The sequence below is a fragment of the Heliconius melpomene genome, chromosome 19, assembly GCF_056956725.1.
Source record: "Heliconius melpomene rosina isolate 202511_hmr_F chromosome 19, ASM5695672v1, whole genome shotgun sequence".
NCBI classification, from domain to species: domain Eukaryota; kingdom Metazoa; phylum Arthropoda; class Insecta; order Lepidoptera; family Nymphalidae; genus Heliconius; species Heliconius melpomene.
This window is the reverse complement of record NC_140407.1, coordinates 3,979,363-3,999,225: the sequence shown is the minus strand read 5'-3', so window position 1 is coordinate 3,999,225 and position 19,863 is coordinate 3,979,363. Positions and strand designations below refer to the sequence as shown.

The 19,863-nt window shown below is 33.9% G+C and overlaps 4 protein-coding genes across 6 annotated transcripts; 2 read left to right on the top strand and 2 right to left on the bottom strand.

Moving 5' to 3' along the window:
* Nucleotides 1–1,252, bottom strand: Osi20 (DUF1676 domain-containing protein Osi20). The gene is made up of 3 exons (XM_085202939.1): nt 779–1,252; nt 512–700; nt 1–421 (listed from the first exon to the last, which is right to left on the bottom strand). Exons 1-3 carry the CDS (start codon nt 1,173–1,175, stop codon nt 129–131), a joined length of 879 nt encoding a protein of 292 aa, XP_085059065.1. The 5' UTR covers nt 1,176–1,252; the 3' UTR covers nt 1–128.
* Nucleotides 1,253–6,605: 5,353 nt separating this feature from the next.
* Osi19 (DUF1676 domain-containing protein Osi19) lies at nt 6,606–7,991 on the bottom strand. Of its 2 annotated transcripts, none has more exons than XM_085203472.1 (3): nt 7,714–7,991; nt 7,222–7,629; nt 6,606–7,005 (listed from the first exon to the last, which is right to left on the bottom strand). In XM_085203472.1, exons 1-3 carry the CDS (start codon nt 7,921–7,923, stop codon nt 6,862–6,864), a joined length of 762 nt encoding a protein of 253 aa, XP_085059598.1. In that variant the 5' UTR covers nt 7,924–7,991; the 3' UTR covers nt 6,606–6,861. The 2 variants fall into 2 exon arrangements, with proteins under 2 accessions (XP_085059598.1, XP_085059599.1); XM_085203473.1 differs by having other exon boundaries at nt 6,606–6,996.
* Nucleotides 7,992–10,954: 2,963 nt separating this feature from the next.
* On the top strand, nt 10,955–12,024 carry LOC146528395 (uncharacterized). The gene has a single exon (XM_085203777.1). It carries the CDS (start codon nt 11,199–11,201, stop codon nt 11,976–11,978), a length of 780 nt encoding a protein of 259 aa, XP_085059903.1. The 5' UTR covers nt 10,955–11,198; the 3' UTR covers nt 11,979–12,024.
* Nucleotides 12,025–14,349: 2,325 nt separating this feature from the next.
* Nucleotides 14,350–18,774, top strand: LOC146528394 (uncharacterized). 2 transcript variants are annotated; one of them, XM_085203239.1, is made up of 2 exons: nt 14,350–14,537; nt 17,114–18,774. In XM_085203239.1, exon 2 carries the CDS (start codon nt 17,114–17,116, stop codon nt 18,398–18,400), a length of 1,287 nt encoding a protein of 428 aa, XP_085059365.1. In that variant the 5' UTR covers nt 14,350–14,537; the 3' UTR covers nt 18,401–18,774. The 2 variants fall into 2 exon arrangements, with proteins under 2 accessions (XP_085059365.1, XP_085059366.1); XM_085203240.1 differs by lacking the exon at nt 14,350–14,537 and adding an exon at nt 16,088–16,233.
* The last annotated feature ends 1,089 nt before the right edge of the window (nt 18,775–19,863 follow it).

Genomic DNA, 19,863 nt, shown 5'->3' with positions numbered 1-19,863 from the left:
TGAACATAAAACAACAGTCCATTTATTGGGTTATAAGTAAAGTAATAAATATTCAATAAATAAACTATCTAAACACTATCCGTTCGTTCGTGTGGGCGTTACATATTTACAACGTGAGGTAATTAGGTTTAGTGGGTGGGTGATGAGGCTGAGGATGATGATGAAATCGAAGCCACGCTGGAGTAGCTTGGAGACTGATTTGATGAAGATGAAGCACTGGAGTCTCCAGGGTAGTAGCTGCTGTAGGCCAGTTGAGTGGGGTCCCATACCCTAGCGTAAGGTCCAGAACCGGCAGGTTCCCATTGCGCACTGTAGGAGTCTTGTGGAGCAGCCGTGGAAGGTGGTCCATATTGAGAAGATGGTGGGCCGTATTGTGGAGCAGGTGCAGGTGCTTCTGTAGGAGCCATCATCATTGGCATAGCTGAAATTTAAAATTCATAGAAATTTATTTATGGCAAAATTTTTGGAATTTCAATTGACAGATCATTTGTAATTTATTAATTTTCTATACCTCCTTTCTTCATAATTAAGTTGTAGACCAGGAATCCAACGACAAGAGTGATGGCCAGCTTGCTAAGAATCAGTGCCTTCACAGCCTTGATACCGACGATAGCTAAGAGGATGGGCATAAGAGCCTTCATCTTCAACTTGAGAAGGAGAAGAACTGGCAGTAAAAGTTTCTTCTTTAAAATGCCGCGAGCTGAAAATTAAAAGTTTTTAATAAATATGCAATCCATAATTATAACATTCAAAATTGTTACAGGTCACTACACTCTACCTTCACCATTTTCAGCGTTGGTTTCAGGAAAATCTACATCAAATCCTCTATCGGCGCGGTACGAGATTTCGGCATTCTGGAAGATGAACTCGGGCAACTGTACCCTGATTTCATTGTCGTTTAGAACTCTTCCAACGCGATCGAAGATTACTTTGTCGATGTTCTTGTCATCAAAAGCTCTCGCAGACTCCGATGTCACTCCGAGTTTAGTATCTAAGAACGACAGGACTTTCACTTTAAGGCATGATGTGGGGTTTTCAGCCTCAAAACAATCACTAATCACACTGTTTAAAAGATCGTCACTAGTATTCAATCGAGAGGTCTCGATCTCATTGTCCTGGATAGCGTAACTGTGTACGAGGGCCGCGGAAGCCAGGAGGAGGCAAAGACACTTCATTTTCGTTATTTTCACTTTGTCATTAGATTTGATTAATTAAACGCACGGCCCGGCCGGTTAATGGAACAACAATGATTTAATTTTTCAATGGGCTTGGTTTTTATATGTGATCCTTTGGGCGGCAAGGCACGCGGTGCGAGCGCGTGTTCAGAATGCGAATAGCTTTCATACCTGGCAAACTATTTAATTTCATTTAAGAAAGTCCTGGTGGTGAGAGTGAGTGCAGCACTTATATTAATATCATATCATATTTTACACTAATGTCGCTGAAGCGCTGTTAGCAGCCAGGAAATTGGAAAAAAACTCGCAAATATCTATAAAGTGATGAAACTAAACTGTATGAATAATAGAATTTGTTACATAGCACTGCATTGTTATGCAGAAGGGGGCAGCTCTCACCGTCTGTCTGTACATACGAATCAATCATTTCAGTGTTTATAAAGAAATGTATTTGGCCATTTACATTCGAAGTGGATCGTTTATATAAGCATTATTTTGGAATTACGTGGTTCTAGTTGAATAATGTGTTACAATTACTTTGAAGTTTCCCGATCACTGGATGAAGTGATGGCTGGTTCACAGTGATGTGATCAAATTGCATGCATTTCTTATTATACCTACATATACTACAATAAATATTTATTTGTTTTATTAAGGTAACAGTTTGAGTTATGTTCATCATCTTTAAGGTATAATTGTAATTGTAGTTCATTTCATAGAAACATACATTTGTCAACATTTATAAGTACCTACCTAATACTTCCCGTTGACCTACAATCTTAAAATTTGTACGGAGCGGACTTGCAGTTGGTCGATTCTTTACTATATTCAACCCGCATATTTTTAGCAAGTAGCTCAACTATGAAAATTGTTTTCTAAGTAATAATATTATATTATTTCTCCAGATTTTCCCCAATTTTTGTAGGTCGAGCTGTAATAAAATCAAAAAATCGGAATTTGAACCACTTTTAATAATTATATCCTCATGAAACATGGTAGTTATACATAGCTTAGGTGACATTAATAATATTATGATGTCAACGAGCTGGTGCTATGATGGAGCCAGGACCTAAATATTAGAACTCTTCAGAGGGTACTAGTAAACCATGCGAGTATAGACGCATACAATTTATAGCTCCGAGCTAATTCTATTGCACTATTACTTGATGTAAAAAACTTAGTTGTGGAAACCAGATAGGTTTATCTTATAACATACCTATTTACCATTACGAAGCCCGTCACCCCACCCTCGTACCTACGCCCATACTAGCTGACCAAAAAACTACATAAGACTTTTAAATAATATTAGGATTACATAAAATAAACAACTTTTCTAGGAAAGTGAAACTTGCCGTTTAACAAAAAGCTCGTGCGCCAGTTTATTATGCAATAAGGGTTGATTATTTTGTATGCGTTGCGCGTCGCCATATGCATTTGCATTTGCCGCCATGTCCGGATTGTGAAATTACTGTTTCACTTCCGTTTAGCGACGACCGAGTGTTAAGGACGAACTAAATCCAACTTAGTAAGAAAATTAGCTATTATTAGGTGCTTAGATGGCTTGTTATACGTGAACTTTATAGATATTAAGATATTAGTAATGTCTGAATAACATAATTAGTAAAATATGTTACCGTTAGTTTAGTTCTTTAGTTATAATTAATAATTATAATAACTGAGTGCTACGACTGTAGCACAAAGTGTGACTGTAAAACCGACCGGTTGTGGGTTCGAATCCCACTCGAGGAGATGTATTATTTATTTAAATTTATATTTCCATTCGATTCTTCGATCTGGTGACGAGACAAAGCGCGGGGTTGACTTCTGCCACTCAACAATAGGAACGGAGTTCCTTGAATAGCGGCTTTAATACCCAGCTTTGCCCCCTTTTAAGGCAATTAATCTTAATTTTAAGATTTAACCACAAATGTATAATTTTCTGATTTTTTCCTGAACTAGTACTATCTGAATTAGAAAATTTGCCAAATTTTGCCAAATTTCGTAATTCTAGGTGAACCGGAAGTACCCTATCAATTTTGATTCCCTTTACAATCTTTTGCGATATAAACGGCCATATCTTTATTTTTAAGTAAAGGTAGAAATACGATTTTTTCAGGAAATCTTTGTGGGACTGTAAACCTAAAAACCCTAAAAATCTGTTACATATTTTTTTTTAGTATAATAGACAGATAATAAAATTTCAGCTCTGCATACACTTTCATTATTAGTCGATGCTGTCAAGGCGCACATATGCACAATTGTACATAGTGCCTGATCATCTCCGCTATGCTTGTAGGTTCGGTCACCAGTTAGGGGAAGGATTATATAATTTATTTTCATTCTAATAAGAAAAAATACGGCCGTGAGTGTGTATGACTCAATGAAATAGAGTGTCCTAACAGTAACACTAGGTTTGCTATGTCTACCCTGGAACATGAAAGAAAAATGTAAAACTAAAAATAAGTTCTAAACAGTTTCTACAACAAAATAAATATTTATTCAATTTATTAACTTAGTTATTATTATGTAGGTAAATAGCTAACTATTTATTATGATTTTGAGTGCACCTGCAAGTTTAATAAGAAAGCAGAAAAATATGAAAAATAAAGAAGTAAAGGCCTTGATTTTAGTCCAAATTCCAACATTCTTTAACATCGACACATATTCCGTGTTAGGTAACGCTTACAGGCCTACCGCAAACCGTGCTTGGCATCTCAATAAGAGAACCAAAAAAAACGAGTAAACCAAAAAAAGTATATGAAAAAGTGTTAGTATTTTTTAAATTAGTAGCATTGATAGATGACTTTGTCGTATCATTGCTCAAGCCAATAGCATTGGCTAGAATCTTACTTAAGTATAGGACAATTAATAATTATTATATATTTACATTTTCATTTCGTCGCTTTGAAAATATTTGTTAAGTCAAAATCTTATGACTAGATTCCCTCTGCTCTCAATGCCGCGCTATATATGACAGGTTTATATTGTACCCTGCAATATGCGGGATACAGCGTGAATAAAAAGTCATATGTGACCTAAATCATAGTCAGTTTTTATATATGAATAACATTTTTAACCGTCCTGGCGCTGCAGCACAGCTTGTGACTATAAACTCATCATATATAGCGTAAAGCCTTAAAAAAAACCTTTTTTTAGTACCAAAACATTTGTCCATCAAAGGATTTTTAATATCAACCGAAGAAGATCATAAGTCTGCAAGTGGCCTAATATTTAATCGATCGTTATATACGCCAATCCTTAACGCGGGCCAGTGGGTCACCAGGCCTCAAGCTATGGCGCATCCTGAGCGTCCCGCGGAATTACAATTACCTGTAGAAACGCATTTATTATATTAAAGGTAATTTATATGAAAATACATGAAATCTATTGATGTATTTGTTGTCTCTATGTGTGACATTGAACTTCGATTTAGTTGGGTTTAAGCAATAAATATAATAACTGTAATATTTATGCTGTTAACTGTTACTTTGTTGTTACTTTGTTGTTGTAACTGTTATTTTGTTATATATTTATTTTTTCTATTTTTTTATTTTTATTTATTTTATGAAATGGCTGGCCAATATGCCAGTCGTGGCGCAGGGTCACTAAGTTTGCCTGCAAACGCACCTGTTTGTGGGTTCGTTCACCACTCGAGGAAATTAAATATTTATTTACATTTATATTTAATTTCGTCGCTCTGGTGTTGAGGCAAAGTGCGGCGTTGAGTCCCACCATTCAACACGCAATGCCTCTAGAATTGGGCGGAAAATGGGAACGGATTGTTTTAACACTAGGTTCTCTCTGCTTACCCTGCTATGTGCGGAAGATTTAATTGGCTGCCAGAGTGGAGCGCAAGAGCTATGTATATGTTCGAAAAGATAGAAGTCTGAGTTAGAGTGGGGAAACTCCGAACTCCTAGTGATGTTGAAACCGCTGCACAGTTCTCTGCAGCCTCAGCTGACCACGCTGATGTTGTGCCTCAGGCACTACGCCGCTCTGTGGGGCCCCATCTAGATGTTGTTATTCAGACATAGCAAAAAACTGAAAAAAAATGCAATTGCATATATCATCTATCGTAAGGTATATTTTCTTTCTGTAAATTTTTATTTATTTTTAAGTTTCTGTAAGCAATAAAGTAAACATAACAATAGTATTGTAAAAATTTTGCAAATAGGTATCATCATCATCATCATCATCAACAGCCATCTTTGGTCCACTGTTGGACATAGGCCTTCCCCAATTCTCGCCACCACACTCGATCTTCAGCTTTTCGGACCCATCCGCTTCCCGCCAATCTCTTCATATCGTCAGCCCATCTGGCAGGGGGTCGTCCCACCGGTCGTTTTGTACGGGGTCTCCACTCTACGACACGTCTGCCCCAGCGGCCGTCGGCTCTACGACAGACATTTATAATTATTTTTTAAGTGCCAAATAGGTATGGCACTTACAAAATAATTATTAATGTGTTTTATTTTACAGAAGGGACGCTTTACTCCTTTTGTAAAAATAATAGGGCTTCGCATCTTGCTCTCTCAATCAATCTCTTAAAGGTCATCAAGATCAAAAATAAAAGTCTTAGATGTTAACTTGTATAGGTGTATTTGTAACAGGGAAAACGAAAATATTTTGTGAATATAAACAGTTATTTGAATTTGGCACTCCCTAACTGTGCCACGAATACCTTCAAATATTTTTATTATTATTTACTTTTATATACTTACCTATGCATAAATTACAGCCCGCAATTTTGTCTACGTGTCTACGTGGACTATTAAACGTAAAATCACGTTTTCCTATTCCCGTTGAGATTTCGGGAAATCATATATAGATATGTGTTCCCCTAAAGTCTTAGTCATATAAAAACAAAGAAACATAGATATAGGTGTAATTAGGTGAAAGATAAATTGGCAAGGTAGAATTAGGTGTCAGGTGTCTAAATGTTTTATCATTGAGGTGTTTTAGTACACTATAAACGTCCTAATCAAGTGTGAGAAGAATTAATAAGAACTTTCCAACAGAGAAAGTAATGCAAAAAGTTGTGCGCAGATTTTTAAGTGTTTAAAATTTCTTTGTCCTCATACTAAATATTATTTGAGTGTATTAGTAGCTTATTTGGACTGCTAATTACTTTTAGTTGAAAGAAAAAATCAACTATTTTTAATTATACTTAAATTGTTATAAAAATTAACAAAGAATTAATATAATTTTAATTATAATTTTAATTAATTTCTTATTTTTTATAGTAGATATATATTTAGTAATTAGCAATATGAGCATGAAACAGATTTTATATAATGCAATGCAAGGTAATTCTGGCAAAATTTTCTAATAAGTGATGTTTACCTCAATAAGGTTAAGTAATGGTAATTTACTTCAATTTGAGTTTTATTACATACTGTTTATTAAAATAAAAAAAATTAAACAACAATATTATAACAAAATGATTTATTTGAACAATAAATAACATTCACTCATCACAAGCACGCGCACAATTAAATAAATAATTTCCACACTATTTACATACATGGTTCCGAAAAACCTATTTGGTTTGTACCCGTTTGCCAGATCGAGGGAATCTCGCAGACGGTTGTCGGTCATCGTTTCGTAGTCCTAGACGAGAGGGTCGTTAACTTAATGCTACAGAGGTTATGTTGGTACTATTTGGCCCTCTTAACGTTATAGTTTTTTAGTGGTATGCGTTGTAAGCGAGTTCTTGAGCAAGTTCCTGAGGCTCTGCTTCCCTCCTGTGGCGGGAGGCGGCGTAGGCGGCGTCCCATGGTCCGTGGGCGGCGATCTGCGGGTGCGAGTTGTCCGCAGCAATCTGGGTAAACTACAACGTTACTCGAGGGTAGAATATAAAAGTTAGTTAGTGTTGGATCTGGAGATCCAAAATAAAGTTAATATTGCAGATGTGATATGTGCTAAGGCATAGGGTGCTCCATAATATGGTACAGTGATTTATCTGTGTTGATATTGTGCAGTTAAGAGTAAATAATTGAATTATAATTAAGATTCAAATAAATTAAGCATTAATTAAATAACTTACCTTCTTGCAAAGTTGGAAGATGGCCAGAGCGACGGATACGACGAAAGAGAAGAAAGACAGTTGCAGGGCGTTCCAGGCCTTCAGACCAAGGACTCCGATAGCCAGAGGGATGATGGTCATCGCCTTTAAGAGGACAAACACAAGGATGGGGACAATGATCTTCTTGAGCTTAGCCTTGCGAGCCTCACCTACAGAGCGCGCACCTTCTTTGTTGAACTTGATGTTTAGGCTCAGCTCATCGTTCTCAAGGTTTCTGGGGCTGACGGTTATTTTAGTGTCGGCGATGGGCAATTGGAAAGTTACATCATGAGATTGAATGTAGCTTTCAATGGAATCCATAAAATCACCATTAGAGCGAGCTGAAGAATCACCTGCACCGTTCTTTGTCACTTCCACGGCGTCGGAGATCTGTAAAATTTCAATTAGGTGAAAACTGTTACACTATTTAGAGTGAAAATGAAAGTAACACCTTCGATGATTAGCTGTCTTTACCTGGAAAGTATCTTTTTTGAAGATGCTGTCTAACAAGGACATAACCTTGTATTTGATGCACGCAGTGGGATCAGATCCTTCCGCGCATCCAGATCTCATCTCCTCCACCATGCTATCCATAGGAGTTCCATTCCAGAATCCTTGTTTGGAGGGTTGAGCCAAAGCTGCCCCAAATAATGCGAGAGCTATACACAACACTTTCGCTGCCATTTTGCTTTTCTGACTCCTTGTGTTCACTGAAGGACGGTTGGTGAGATTGTGATAGTTGACACAAGGACCCAATGGCTTTTATACAGCTATTTCAAATTCAGTACGTCGTTTGTAGTTCCGGTACGGATTGTCTTGGTATGTACTGCTCAATCGCGCACTTACTACCTTTTGGTTTCGTCTGGTCAAAGCGTAAGGGAAAGCTATTTGATTCGGATTCACCTGCTCGTTTCGTGTGCAAAAAGGCCTTAGTTCTAATAGTGGCTTCTATTATACTGACGTTTTAGAATTATGAGCTCAGGGCGCCTTTTCTGTTGTTTGTGACACTCTGCCCTGGTTCATTGGAGACGTTATCCATATGCTGGGTCCTTATCATTTATATGAACGTTTGCAGGCGTTAGACTGAGACGAAAATTATTTTATACTTAGCTACTTTATATGGAGGTCCCAACGTATTGCACGCGTTGTTTGCATACGTAATTTTGTCTAAATTGCTATCATTGAACTTGCCACTCTGCGAGATAATATCGTCGATGGCTATTGTTAAGCACATGATCTTGATTAAATGTTGTTAAAATTCATTATATTTAGTTTCGGCTTTTTATTTATTAATTAATTAATTTAGAATAATAAATTACAAGTGATATTTAAAATTTGATATGAAATAAAGCAGATATTTATATAGTAACTAACGTAAAGTGGAAAATATCCCTTATCAGCATCAGCCTATAACTTCCACAAATACCAATTCTGGCCCGGTATCATCTAACGTAAATTTTGTGAAATCTATGATCCTCCTAACCATTAGGGAGTGACGGAAAGCGTTCAAGTGTCATAATGTTGTAATTATTTTTAATTGTATCAGAAAAAAATCAACAAAGCTATCCTCAATAGAGATTAGGTATGTGTGGAGCGGCAGAACTCAACCCCGCTCGTTGTCTTGGCAGTGAGAGGAAATGGAAATGTAGGATTTTCCCTGGATGAAGATTTCTATTTTTTCATTTCATGTTTAGTTGCGATGCGATTATGAAATATACCTATCATAATACTTAATTTTCACATGTATATTGTTTTATTATTAAACCTGTGTTTTTTTTCAGCTTCATGCTTCTTCCTTCCCTAGCAGAGTAGGTAAAGGAACCTAGTGCAAGACTTACGTTGCAAGACGTCGTTCCTCAATTTCCGTAATTTTCGAAACATTACGCATTGAGTGCTAGAACTTATTGCTGTGCTTTGTCTACCAAAGACAAAAAAAAAATAATAATAATATTATTTCCCTGAGAGGGAAATGAACCCGCGACCATCGCGCTTACAGGCTCAACACGCAATTCCTCCAGAATTTAGCGGAAACTGGGAATGGAGTATCTTAACACTAGGTTCCCTCTGCCTACCGTGCTGTGTGTATATAGCGTGAAGCTCATATTATAATAATGACTATAGTAAGTGGCCATTGTGGGTGTGTGTGATTTTTACTCGTGGAAATAAATTATTTCCATATTTTTGCTCTGGTTGTTACACAAAGCGCGAAAATGAGGCAGAGAGTAAGACTAGTTTCTTCTGCCTACCTCGCTCGCTATACGCGGGATACCGCATGTAGCCAATAAAAAAAATGTCAAGAATAGTGAACAATCACTTTCCCCAATGGCGGAACTATCCGATGACAATCGGTTATATTAGTATGCAAGAGGGATCCATGCCCGTTATACATATATAATACAATTGATAATAGCGTTATTGAGGTTATAGTAGACTTGCTAGAATTCGGCACTTTTTATTTAATTAATATATTTAAGTAGTAATTTTGTAGAAAAAAAATGCATTTATATTTAGGCCGTCGTAGCACAGTAAACACGGTGGTTGTGGATTCGATCCTTATGAGGGAACTTATAGAAATATTATTATTAGCCTTACAAAGTATGGCGTTGATATACGCTACAAACACGCAGTCTCGAATTCAGGAAAATTAGGTGTCTCGACACTAGACGCTAGTGTAGTGACGCTAGTGGGATAGACTGTGAAACTGAAAAATATCGAATATTTTTTATTCCATTTTTTAATAAAAATCTAACTGATAACAATTGATAGAAAATGATATGGGGTGTAAAGTTTGATTAAAATTGAATTAATGACATTTAGATACCTAAAGCACAGTAGAAGTTTCAAGGATAACAATTACCTTTCAAGAGAATTTGCCTTATTATTATTTTATACAATTCTTTAAATTGTAAATTTCATTAAGAGTAAAGTTGAAACAGGATGTATTAAAAATATATATATGAACTTATATAAATTTCATCGAATCGTTGAAAAGACACAGTGGAACGTGGACACAGTGGACACGTGGAATTCCGCTTCCAACAGTACTGAGTATCTTAACACTAAGGAAGCGGAGTGTTTCGACGTGTTCTAGGTTCTGCCTGCGTTAGCGTCATACAGAATATCTATATATATATAAAATCGAAAGGTCACTCACTCATCACGAAATCTCAGAAACTGCATGTGCTAGGAATCTAAAATTTTGCATAGGAGTTATTTATAGGACGTAGGTGCTCGCTTAGACGGGAATTTGCAATATTCGACTTCTAAGGAGTTGTTTTTGGGGCCGAAAGTATGTATGAAACTTCGTTACTACAAATGCTAGGAGTCTCAAATTTTGCATAGACGTCACTAGGACGTAGACATGGAGACAGAAATTAATAATAACATAGATCACGCGGGTGTAACCGCGAGCAGGCCGCTAGTATTATAATAAAATTGACAAATAAGTAAGTATATTTGAATTTTAAATCTTTATAAAACATATTATAACACAGTTAAATTAAAAGTACTGCAGTGGGAACTGTAGTACCTACTATCTATTAATGGCATTGTTTCACATAATTAAATTTATTAACGCTAAAAATGATAAAACTTAAACTAAAACGTAATTCCCTCTAATCCGGTTTTGCGATTACATCATTCCACACAAATACGCCTTCCAATTTGTTGTTCAAACAGTCGACTAAATACCTGACAACGTCAACAATACTCAATGCAAACTGCATTTGAGCCTACGCGAGTTGAAACGTAATCATAAATTCATTGCCACACTTAGGAAGCGCTGACGGACCAAAACTATGGAGCGAAACCTACACTCATATGGAGATCGCAGTCACTCAGCACCTTGCGTTTAGTTCTTCGATCGTCACCACCCTGGGCGGACAGAGTTATGTGACTGGAAGAAAATTGGTTCAGTGTCCTTTAACTTTCCAGACCAAACATCCTTATTGGGTTTGAACATGTCTAAGCTGAACGTCACTAACTTCAGTAATAGAACCGGAAGCCCGTTCAAGAGCAAGGAGAAAGATGATGATAAGCAAGGAGGTCTCGTGCATAAGGAAGTCTTACAAAAGACAAATCATGATAAGCAAAGGGAAAAAAATTATGATCTACTGCAAAAGGCAAATAAGAAAGCGGCGGAGTACCAGTCAAGTAAACCTAGTTCAGGAGTATTTACGGAGGTCGTCTCGCACGGCGCGTTCACGTCTAAGAAATTCGAGAAAGAAAAATCACCGAAAAATGATTCTCCACCTAAAAACAACAACGGGAGCAGTTCAAAGTCGCTGCTTGGGTTCCCATCATCAGCGAATGACTTGGCCTTAGACGCCAAATCGGACCTGGAAACAGATCCAAACATTTCCAAGGAAGTGAAGGAAAAAGTTATCGAAAAATTGTTTACTCTAGTGTCCATGGTGCAACATGCTTACGAATCTAAAGTTAGAATAATGACCGAGTTTGATAAATTTAAGGACACACACTTAAAGAACGAAATAAGAAAGGAAAGGGATCATTCAGAACAGTTGTACAAACTAAATATGAATTTTCAAAATGAAGTAATACACTCTATTCAACAGTTGAGGAGTGAACTAGATTTCTCACGTAATGTACCAAGTAATTCTGATGATCCGACTGCTGAGATGAGCTTCAAGGATGTGTCAAACTATGATTCAGGGTTGTCGCAGACCTTCGACTACCACAATGTTAGTAATTGTGACGATAATTTACATGAAACTGAATAATGTGAAACTTTTAGTTTTAAGGTATTAAAATAAATCATAAGTACTGTTTGTTGTTTTACTTTTAAATCCAACCAAAATTTATTTCTGACATAAGTTAAATAAGTTATATATAAAAAAACCCAATATTATAGTATCAGTATAAGAATTATAATTGAATCTACTCTATATTATACAAATTATGTATTTATTAATTGAAATTCAAATTATCAATATAAATTTTAATATATCACCCACTCCTAAGAAATAGGCGTAATTTTCTGAATATACATGCTTATATACATAATTATTAAATTAATAATGGTCGCTCGCAACTCTGCGTGAGCATCCTGCTATTACCCCTGCCATACTATTTTCATGTCCATAGTGAAACATGCTTATGCAGCTATAGTAAAAATAATGACAGAGTTCGATAATTTTAAGGACAGACATTTAAAGAACTTAATTAGAAAGTAATTTCATGTCTCTTCTATCATCTGTAGTTTTGACTTTTTTACTGAAATTTCCACGCTCACTTTCAGTCTTCAACGTCCAGTCGTGTCGACTGTGCGTTATCGACTATCTACGTAACTCAGTTACAACTTTATATAAAACACTACAAGTGCATATGTTTTAAATATTAATGAATGGCGCCCTAGTGCCGCATGTGTTCATACTTCAAACAGACTCATCTCTGACGGGAAGCGATGATTCAAAGCTTACTCAGAGGAGAAATATTATTATCATAATATAGTTATTTCCCCGGTCAAGTTAGATGCAGCTCGGCCTTGCGTATAGAATGAGTGTATCGCCCCTACGTTTTCTGCAAACGATAAATGTATGAAGAGCAAATAGTACACGAATAATAAGTAAGTAAGAAATAACTTTAATTAGTAAAAAAATGCACACAATTTATAGACGCTAATAAGTAAAGATATCTTGTGAATTAGTATGCACAGAAAGTAGAAGAGTGGGATCTAAATATTATACTCGTATTTCAATAATGAAAAAAATATTGAAATAAGTACGTACATCTATATATATAAAACTGGGTTTAAATAGAAGGTTTTCAAATGTATGCTAAAATTGTGCAGCAGGTGTAATTTCTCTATTTCTACTCCAATATATGCGGGAGCGTGGAGCTGAAAGGTAAAAATATTTATCTCCTGTCAAAATAAATCTGCAATCATCCATTTTGAGTATTTGCTCTTAGCATTTATTTTTACAATTAAATTAACAAAAAAATAAAAAAACAGTTATATGTTCCTTAAATCACGTGATTTTTTCTACATAATTACTACGATATCACATTTTCTATTGTGTATAGTTTAGCTGAGTTTTGCATATTACATGTTTTTTGTTCAAAATGTTTGAACTCCTGTCAAAATAAAATTGCAATTTCTTCTATCTGCATTCTTGCATTCTGAGTATTTGATATTAATAATTATTTTTTACAACTGGATAACTATATGTATATAAATATAGTATAAATAGAGACACTTATTTACGTATATTATTTTGCAAAAAATCACGTGATTTAAGAGAAACGCTACAATATCACAATTTCTATTGTATATAGTTTAGCTGAGTTTTGATTATTACATGTTAAAAAAAAATCTACTTCACGCTGTATTCCGCACACAGCAGGGTAGGCAGAGGGAACCTAGTATTAAGAAACTTCGTTTCCCACTTCCTGCAGAATTCTGGAGGTATTGCGTGTTGAGTGGCAGAAGTCAACGCCGCGCTTTGCCTCGACACCAGAGCGAAGAAATGGAAATATGAATTTAAATAAATATTTCATCTCATCGAGTGGGAATCGAACCCACAACCAGTAGGTTTGACAGTCACACTTTGTCTGGCCTCATTTTATTACATGTTTATTGTTCGAAACTTGCTGATTCTCGCCGTTCTTAGACTAAGCATTGTCTATTAATACAAAAACCTTGGAATATTACCGAGCTAGAAATAGTTGCTATCGTCGTCAATTTTTATATTAATTATTAGAAAATATTGAATTCGTAAATTTTTCGTTATAGATTTTTCACGAAGGAATATATTTTGTTTTCGGCAATTTTCACTTTAACGAACAGAATTGCAAGAGAAAAAAAAAAGTTTATATCATAATAATTCTTAATGTAATTATATGCTAATAGCATTAAACGTTATATATACTACGCAAAATTTTATTATTCTTCAATTATTTCGTAATTCCTCAAAATTATTGCATAAACTGTGCCAACATAAACCATTTTATATTCAATTTCAAATTATATTACATAAATTTAGTTGTTAATTTTAAATTATTTTACTAACGTTAAAACATAACAACGTTATCCTTGATACAACTATACAAGTAAAAATAAGCAGAGTGCAGCTTTTTAAGTGTTTCAACACAGTGGGGATACGATGTGGACTTGGCCTGTATAGCGGTAGACTGTTCTTACATTTAGAATCCGTTGTGCGTCATGTGAATTTCATTTAAACCGGTTATTCTGCTAAGGAAATATATTATACAAGTCGTTTTAACTTTAGAATATAAGTTTTAAGTGTAATAAATGTATATAAAGCGAATCTTTGACAATTGTAAGTATTTACACACTATATTTTCACTATTTTAGTATTTATATTTAGATTCTATAAGTTTGCAAGCGTCCCTATTAAACTACTAGTGAAGATTGTTGAGGCGTAATGAAAAGGTTATTGCATAAAATCATAAAATTTGATGAAATGCTAACTAAAGGACAACTTTCAATATGAATACAATTTTCCTTTAAACGTTTAAGTAATTTAGAAATATAACTTTTAGACTCAATTAAATGATTAATTTAGCGTGGTGTAGCGTTGCGCATATATCTCCGTCTCGTTCGTTCTTATTAGAAATACGAGTACGACCGGAGACTGATTAGAATTTACTTCGCTCGCTTCGTGGTTGGGGCACTTTTTTTATACAATTACTCGTGACGTCATTCGTATTTTTAATTCTGCTAGTACGTCGCGTTATATTTTTATTTTCGTTGTTAGCAGAACAGTCTGCTGTTTATTTTACGTTCTTTCAGTATTTGGTTTCTGTTTTAATCATCAATTTTGCATTTTAGATACAGATTCTTATTTATGCTAACTAGACTAGAAATATGGACTTTACGCTTCTTAGATAAATAAAACACAACATGACAAACTGTTGTCATTATTAATTTGTTAGCCTCATATGTTTATACTGCTACAAATGAATATAATGTTGAATCTTCCATGTACGGCGCGGACACAGACGCTCCACAGATAATAAATTTCACAGACTGTCATTTTCCACAGTCCACCTACAAATGTTGTTGACAGATCATACTAATATTATAAATGTGAAAGTTTGTGAGGATGGATTACAGTTTTTACAGTAATATAGCTTATATATTAGACTAACACAAGCTACAATTTAAGTAAAGGTTTTGTATAATTATGCTACAATATAACAATAAGTTTAACCGTGCGAAGCCAAGCCAAAAGCGAAGAAGTAAAAATTAAGTATGTAATTAAAAAAAAAAGAGTTTGAGGTATGAAAGTATTTGAAAAAAAATCGTTATAGTCGAAACAACAAAAAACTATAAAACCGTATAAGATCACTCTGTTGTCCGTCTGTCTGTGCGTTTGACTTTCGGTCTGTCAAGACCATTGAGGATTTTAATTTAGATTTTTTGATTGCGTGGACGATTAGGTAATAACAGATATTCAGACATAAAAAGTTTAGATAGACCTGACTTAGTTTTTGCTGCATTATACGATGAACTTTTTACAGAAGTTCATCGTATAATTAAAACTTACAAGGATCTATTAGCTATGCTACAATGAGTCACACGAACGTTTTTCGTTATCTGCATTTATAAAAAATAGGCAGCTTGAAAAAATATTTTTCTCCTATTTTCAAAAATGCCTGAGATATTAAATCCCGAACTCAGGTGGGAAACGGAAAACAGAATATCTTGAAACACGACAATGAGAGCATAGAGCATAGAGCTAGCATGCAGTGCTATCCGGGAGAAGACTGCTATATATTTCGACATATACTATTGCACCACAATGTTGCAAGGAATCTACCCACAATTAATTTTTGTGACGTATGACAAAATTATTATTATCATTTTTCAATTAAATAATAATAATATAATATTGGAAATACCGCTATACCGCGTAGTAGGTGCCTATATGAAAAATCTGCGATAAAAGTTTGCACTGTACTGGGTAGAGTTAGTCACTAGCAACAATCGGCTTATTTACAACGTCAAACGTGGTATGAATTGTGTTGTAAAGAAAATTATTTATTTTGCTTGTTACTTATAGTAATTGAAAATATTGAATTTAGTTTGTGCGCTTATTGTTGTCGTCAATTTAAAGACAGATTTTGTTGGGATTAAGCATGTAGTCTAGAAAAGCTTAATAAATATATATTTTTTATACTAAATTCGATTAGAAGTGAAATGTGGTTGTGATAATTAATAAATAAAAGTTTAATACCTCATATTTCTTAAATCCATTCATAGACTGTCATGGCACAGTTGGTCACAATTGAATTGTGGGTTCGATTCCCCGAGTGGGATCTTCAGTGTTTCACATTATATAAATTTTGTTTGGGTTTGGTAAGGTGTTGAGTCCCATCACTCAATTTGCAAATCAAAAAACGCGTTAAACTTTTTTAAATTTATGAAATAAAATTGTTTATTATAAATAATGCTTGTTACAATTCTCTAAAATAGTAACAATATAGATTTAAATATTAAAAGTGACTTCTGACGATTTCAGAATAAGTTTCATTTGTAATTTTTTTTTATGACAGTTTCTGATATTGCTATCAGCAAATACCTTATCAATGAAAAAAAAAATGTGATAAGACATGAGTACCTAAAGCATATATGTATTTACGCACCCACGTCCTGATAAGGATACTGCTATAAATTATTAAATTGAAACAATTCATGTACCTACCTAAAAAAAAAATTAAAGAATTAATTATTTTTCTTAATCTTCACTTTAATCTAAATATTTAAGTAGTTGATTTTAATGTAGCTGAAATTGATATAATTATAAGATGTACCTAATATTTATTTCTTCATAACCAACTTCTAGGTCTATTTTATTCGACGATATTTATGTATTTTTTTTTTAAATTTCAGATGGGTATCGCGTTATATTGCTGCATCATCTATCTACTAGTTGTAATCGTCTTGTTGGTAGAGACATGTCCAGCTTGTAGGCCAGTCATCGACATAGATGATAATAAAGTTTGTCCTATTTCTGAGAAATTGAACTCCTTGAATTATGTTCTAAGCCAAGGAGTAGTTTCTGATAATAACAAAACTTTAGGCCTCACTTTACGAAAATGTGAAATTGCAACCGTTGAATTGCAAGCCTTTCAAAATTTATCCTCACTTAAGTACATTGATCTATCACAGAATTCTATTTCTTATCTAAAAGTAGGTGTACTTGATAGTGCCAGGTATATAACATATTTAAACCTATCTAATAACGGGCTGACTGACGTTGCGCTTGGCTTGTTTGATAAGACAACGGCCTTGGAAGTGTTAGATTTGAAAAAGAACAAAATACAACAACTAAAGTTAGGATTATTTGATCCACTAAGAAAATTAAGAAATTTAGATCTTTCAAGTAACTTATTAGTAGGTAAGGATTTAAATCCATATATTTTTGACCGTAGTCGATATATAACTGATTTAGATTTATCTAAAAATGATATGTCAGAGACGCCAAGCAATTTTCTTCACGCTTTTGAAAATTTACAATTTTTAAATTTAGATAAATGTTTACTTACTGATGTACCCACGTTTGTAGTTGCTAAAAATTTAAAAACTTTAAAGTGTTTGATACTTTCTAGAAACAAAATAAATAGTTTAGAAGATGTATCCAAATTTGTCCATTTTGAAAGTTTGGAAAATTTAAATCTAGCTGATAATTCTTTGGAATTAATTCATGAAGACATCTTCAAGCCTTTGAAAAAATTAAAAATCATAATCCTACGAAACAACAGATTAACGCATTTGCCTGATAATTTATTTTTAAACATGAATACCTTAGCAAATATTGATTTATCTCATAACTTGATAGAGTCAGTTCCTGTAAGAGCTTTTATGGGGACATCAGTCAAGAATTTAAATTTGTCCGACAACAGGTTCACATATTTGGTTCATAATTTTTGCTTAGAACTAAGAAATTCAGGGGCAAAATTGAAAAAGTTTTATTTCAATCTTAACCCTTGGCAGTGTACTTGCCTTATGTCTGTATTAGATGAAGTCAAGAAACTAGGGATAGAGTATAGTCATATAAACTATGATGGAAAACACGCTGTGTGTGTGACAACAGCTGACACGTCTTGCAAGAGACATGACAGGTTTAATTCTGTATATACCGATTTATATAACGACGCGATGTTAGTAGCGAGTTGAAAGGCATTTAGATGATATTTGCCTGAAGCTTAAAGAAATGAAAAGACTGATGTAATAAAGTTAGTTTGTAATTGTTCTATTGGCTTACATGTCGAGAAGGTTTCGCTCTATTGAGTGAAAAGCTGAAGCATAAGGAAATTGAAAAGCCAGCAAGCCATAAAATGAAAGTATTTAGAAAATATAATCAATGACAGTTTTTATATTTATATTCTCATAAAATACATAATATAACACTCATTTATGCATATTTCTTGTATCTTTCGTAATTATCATTATTATTATTAACTAACAAATAAATATTATTACGTCTATCTATTTTATTTCGTATTTACAAATTTTTATAATAATATTAAGTAATAAAAACATAACAAAAATTACAATTGTTTCAGTGTGTCTTTTTTTTCTTGGATAGAAAAGATAGTAATAAATCATCACCTACTTTTAATTTTGACATTTTAATTTAATATAATAAATAAAATAATATTTAACAACAAGGAAATAGTATTGATAAACAATATTAAATAAAATATTATGCTTTACTGATTGAGTGAAACTGTTAAAATATCATTTCACCAGTCGTGGCTGAGGGAACTTAGTGTTAAGACAGTCTGTCCCCCACATTTCGCCGAATTCTGGAGGCATTGCGTGTGAGAGGCTGAACTCAACGCCGCGCTTTGCAAGAGCACCAGAGCGAGGAAGTGATAATAAAAATTTAAATAAATATTTCATTTTCCTACATTGTGATATTTATAGTTCATGTTACATTTTTTCTTAGAAAAATTCGAATTAATATTTAATTTTTGATATTATTGTGAAGAATTACGTTTGGGACGCAATACTTATTTCTGTGGTGTCTCTGACTAATATTCTTGTGGTCGTTTCGCCGCATAGAGTTTTAAATGAAATAAACATTTGTGCTTTTACGACAATATTAATTTGAGCTTTATTAAGCTGCACCCATTCATTTACTGTTTAATGTTGACAAATAATGATAAATCTAACTTAGTATTTGTAAAAATTGTAATATTTTTATTTATCGTTATTATTATACCTACCAATAAATTTAAATAAATATATATTTTAAAGAAAGTTGGTCGCTTTTTCGTGTGCAGCTTTAGTAATTTTCAACTTGGTAGCCTCTGAATTCACTGAATATCAGCCTAACACTTTCACATGCAACTCTAAGTAAACAAATGTGGGGTGTATTTTAAAAATGACTTCTTAGTTCATGTTGAAATTGATAATATGTGAATTTAATGACATTTCAAATATTGTGTCTGTAGCAGTTCTGTTATAAGTAATCGACAGTCGACATTAGTTGATAGTAATATCTAAATTACTAACAACAAATTTTACTATAAAAGTATTGTATTTAGTAAATATTGAAAATAATGCAATCGTTCTCTAGTATTTTTTTAAATTTTAAAATCAAAGTTTTTGGAATAAGATGTAGTTAATTTTTT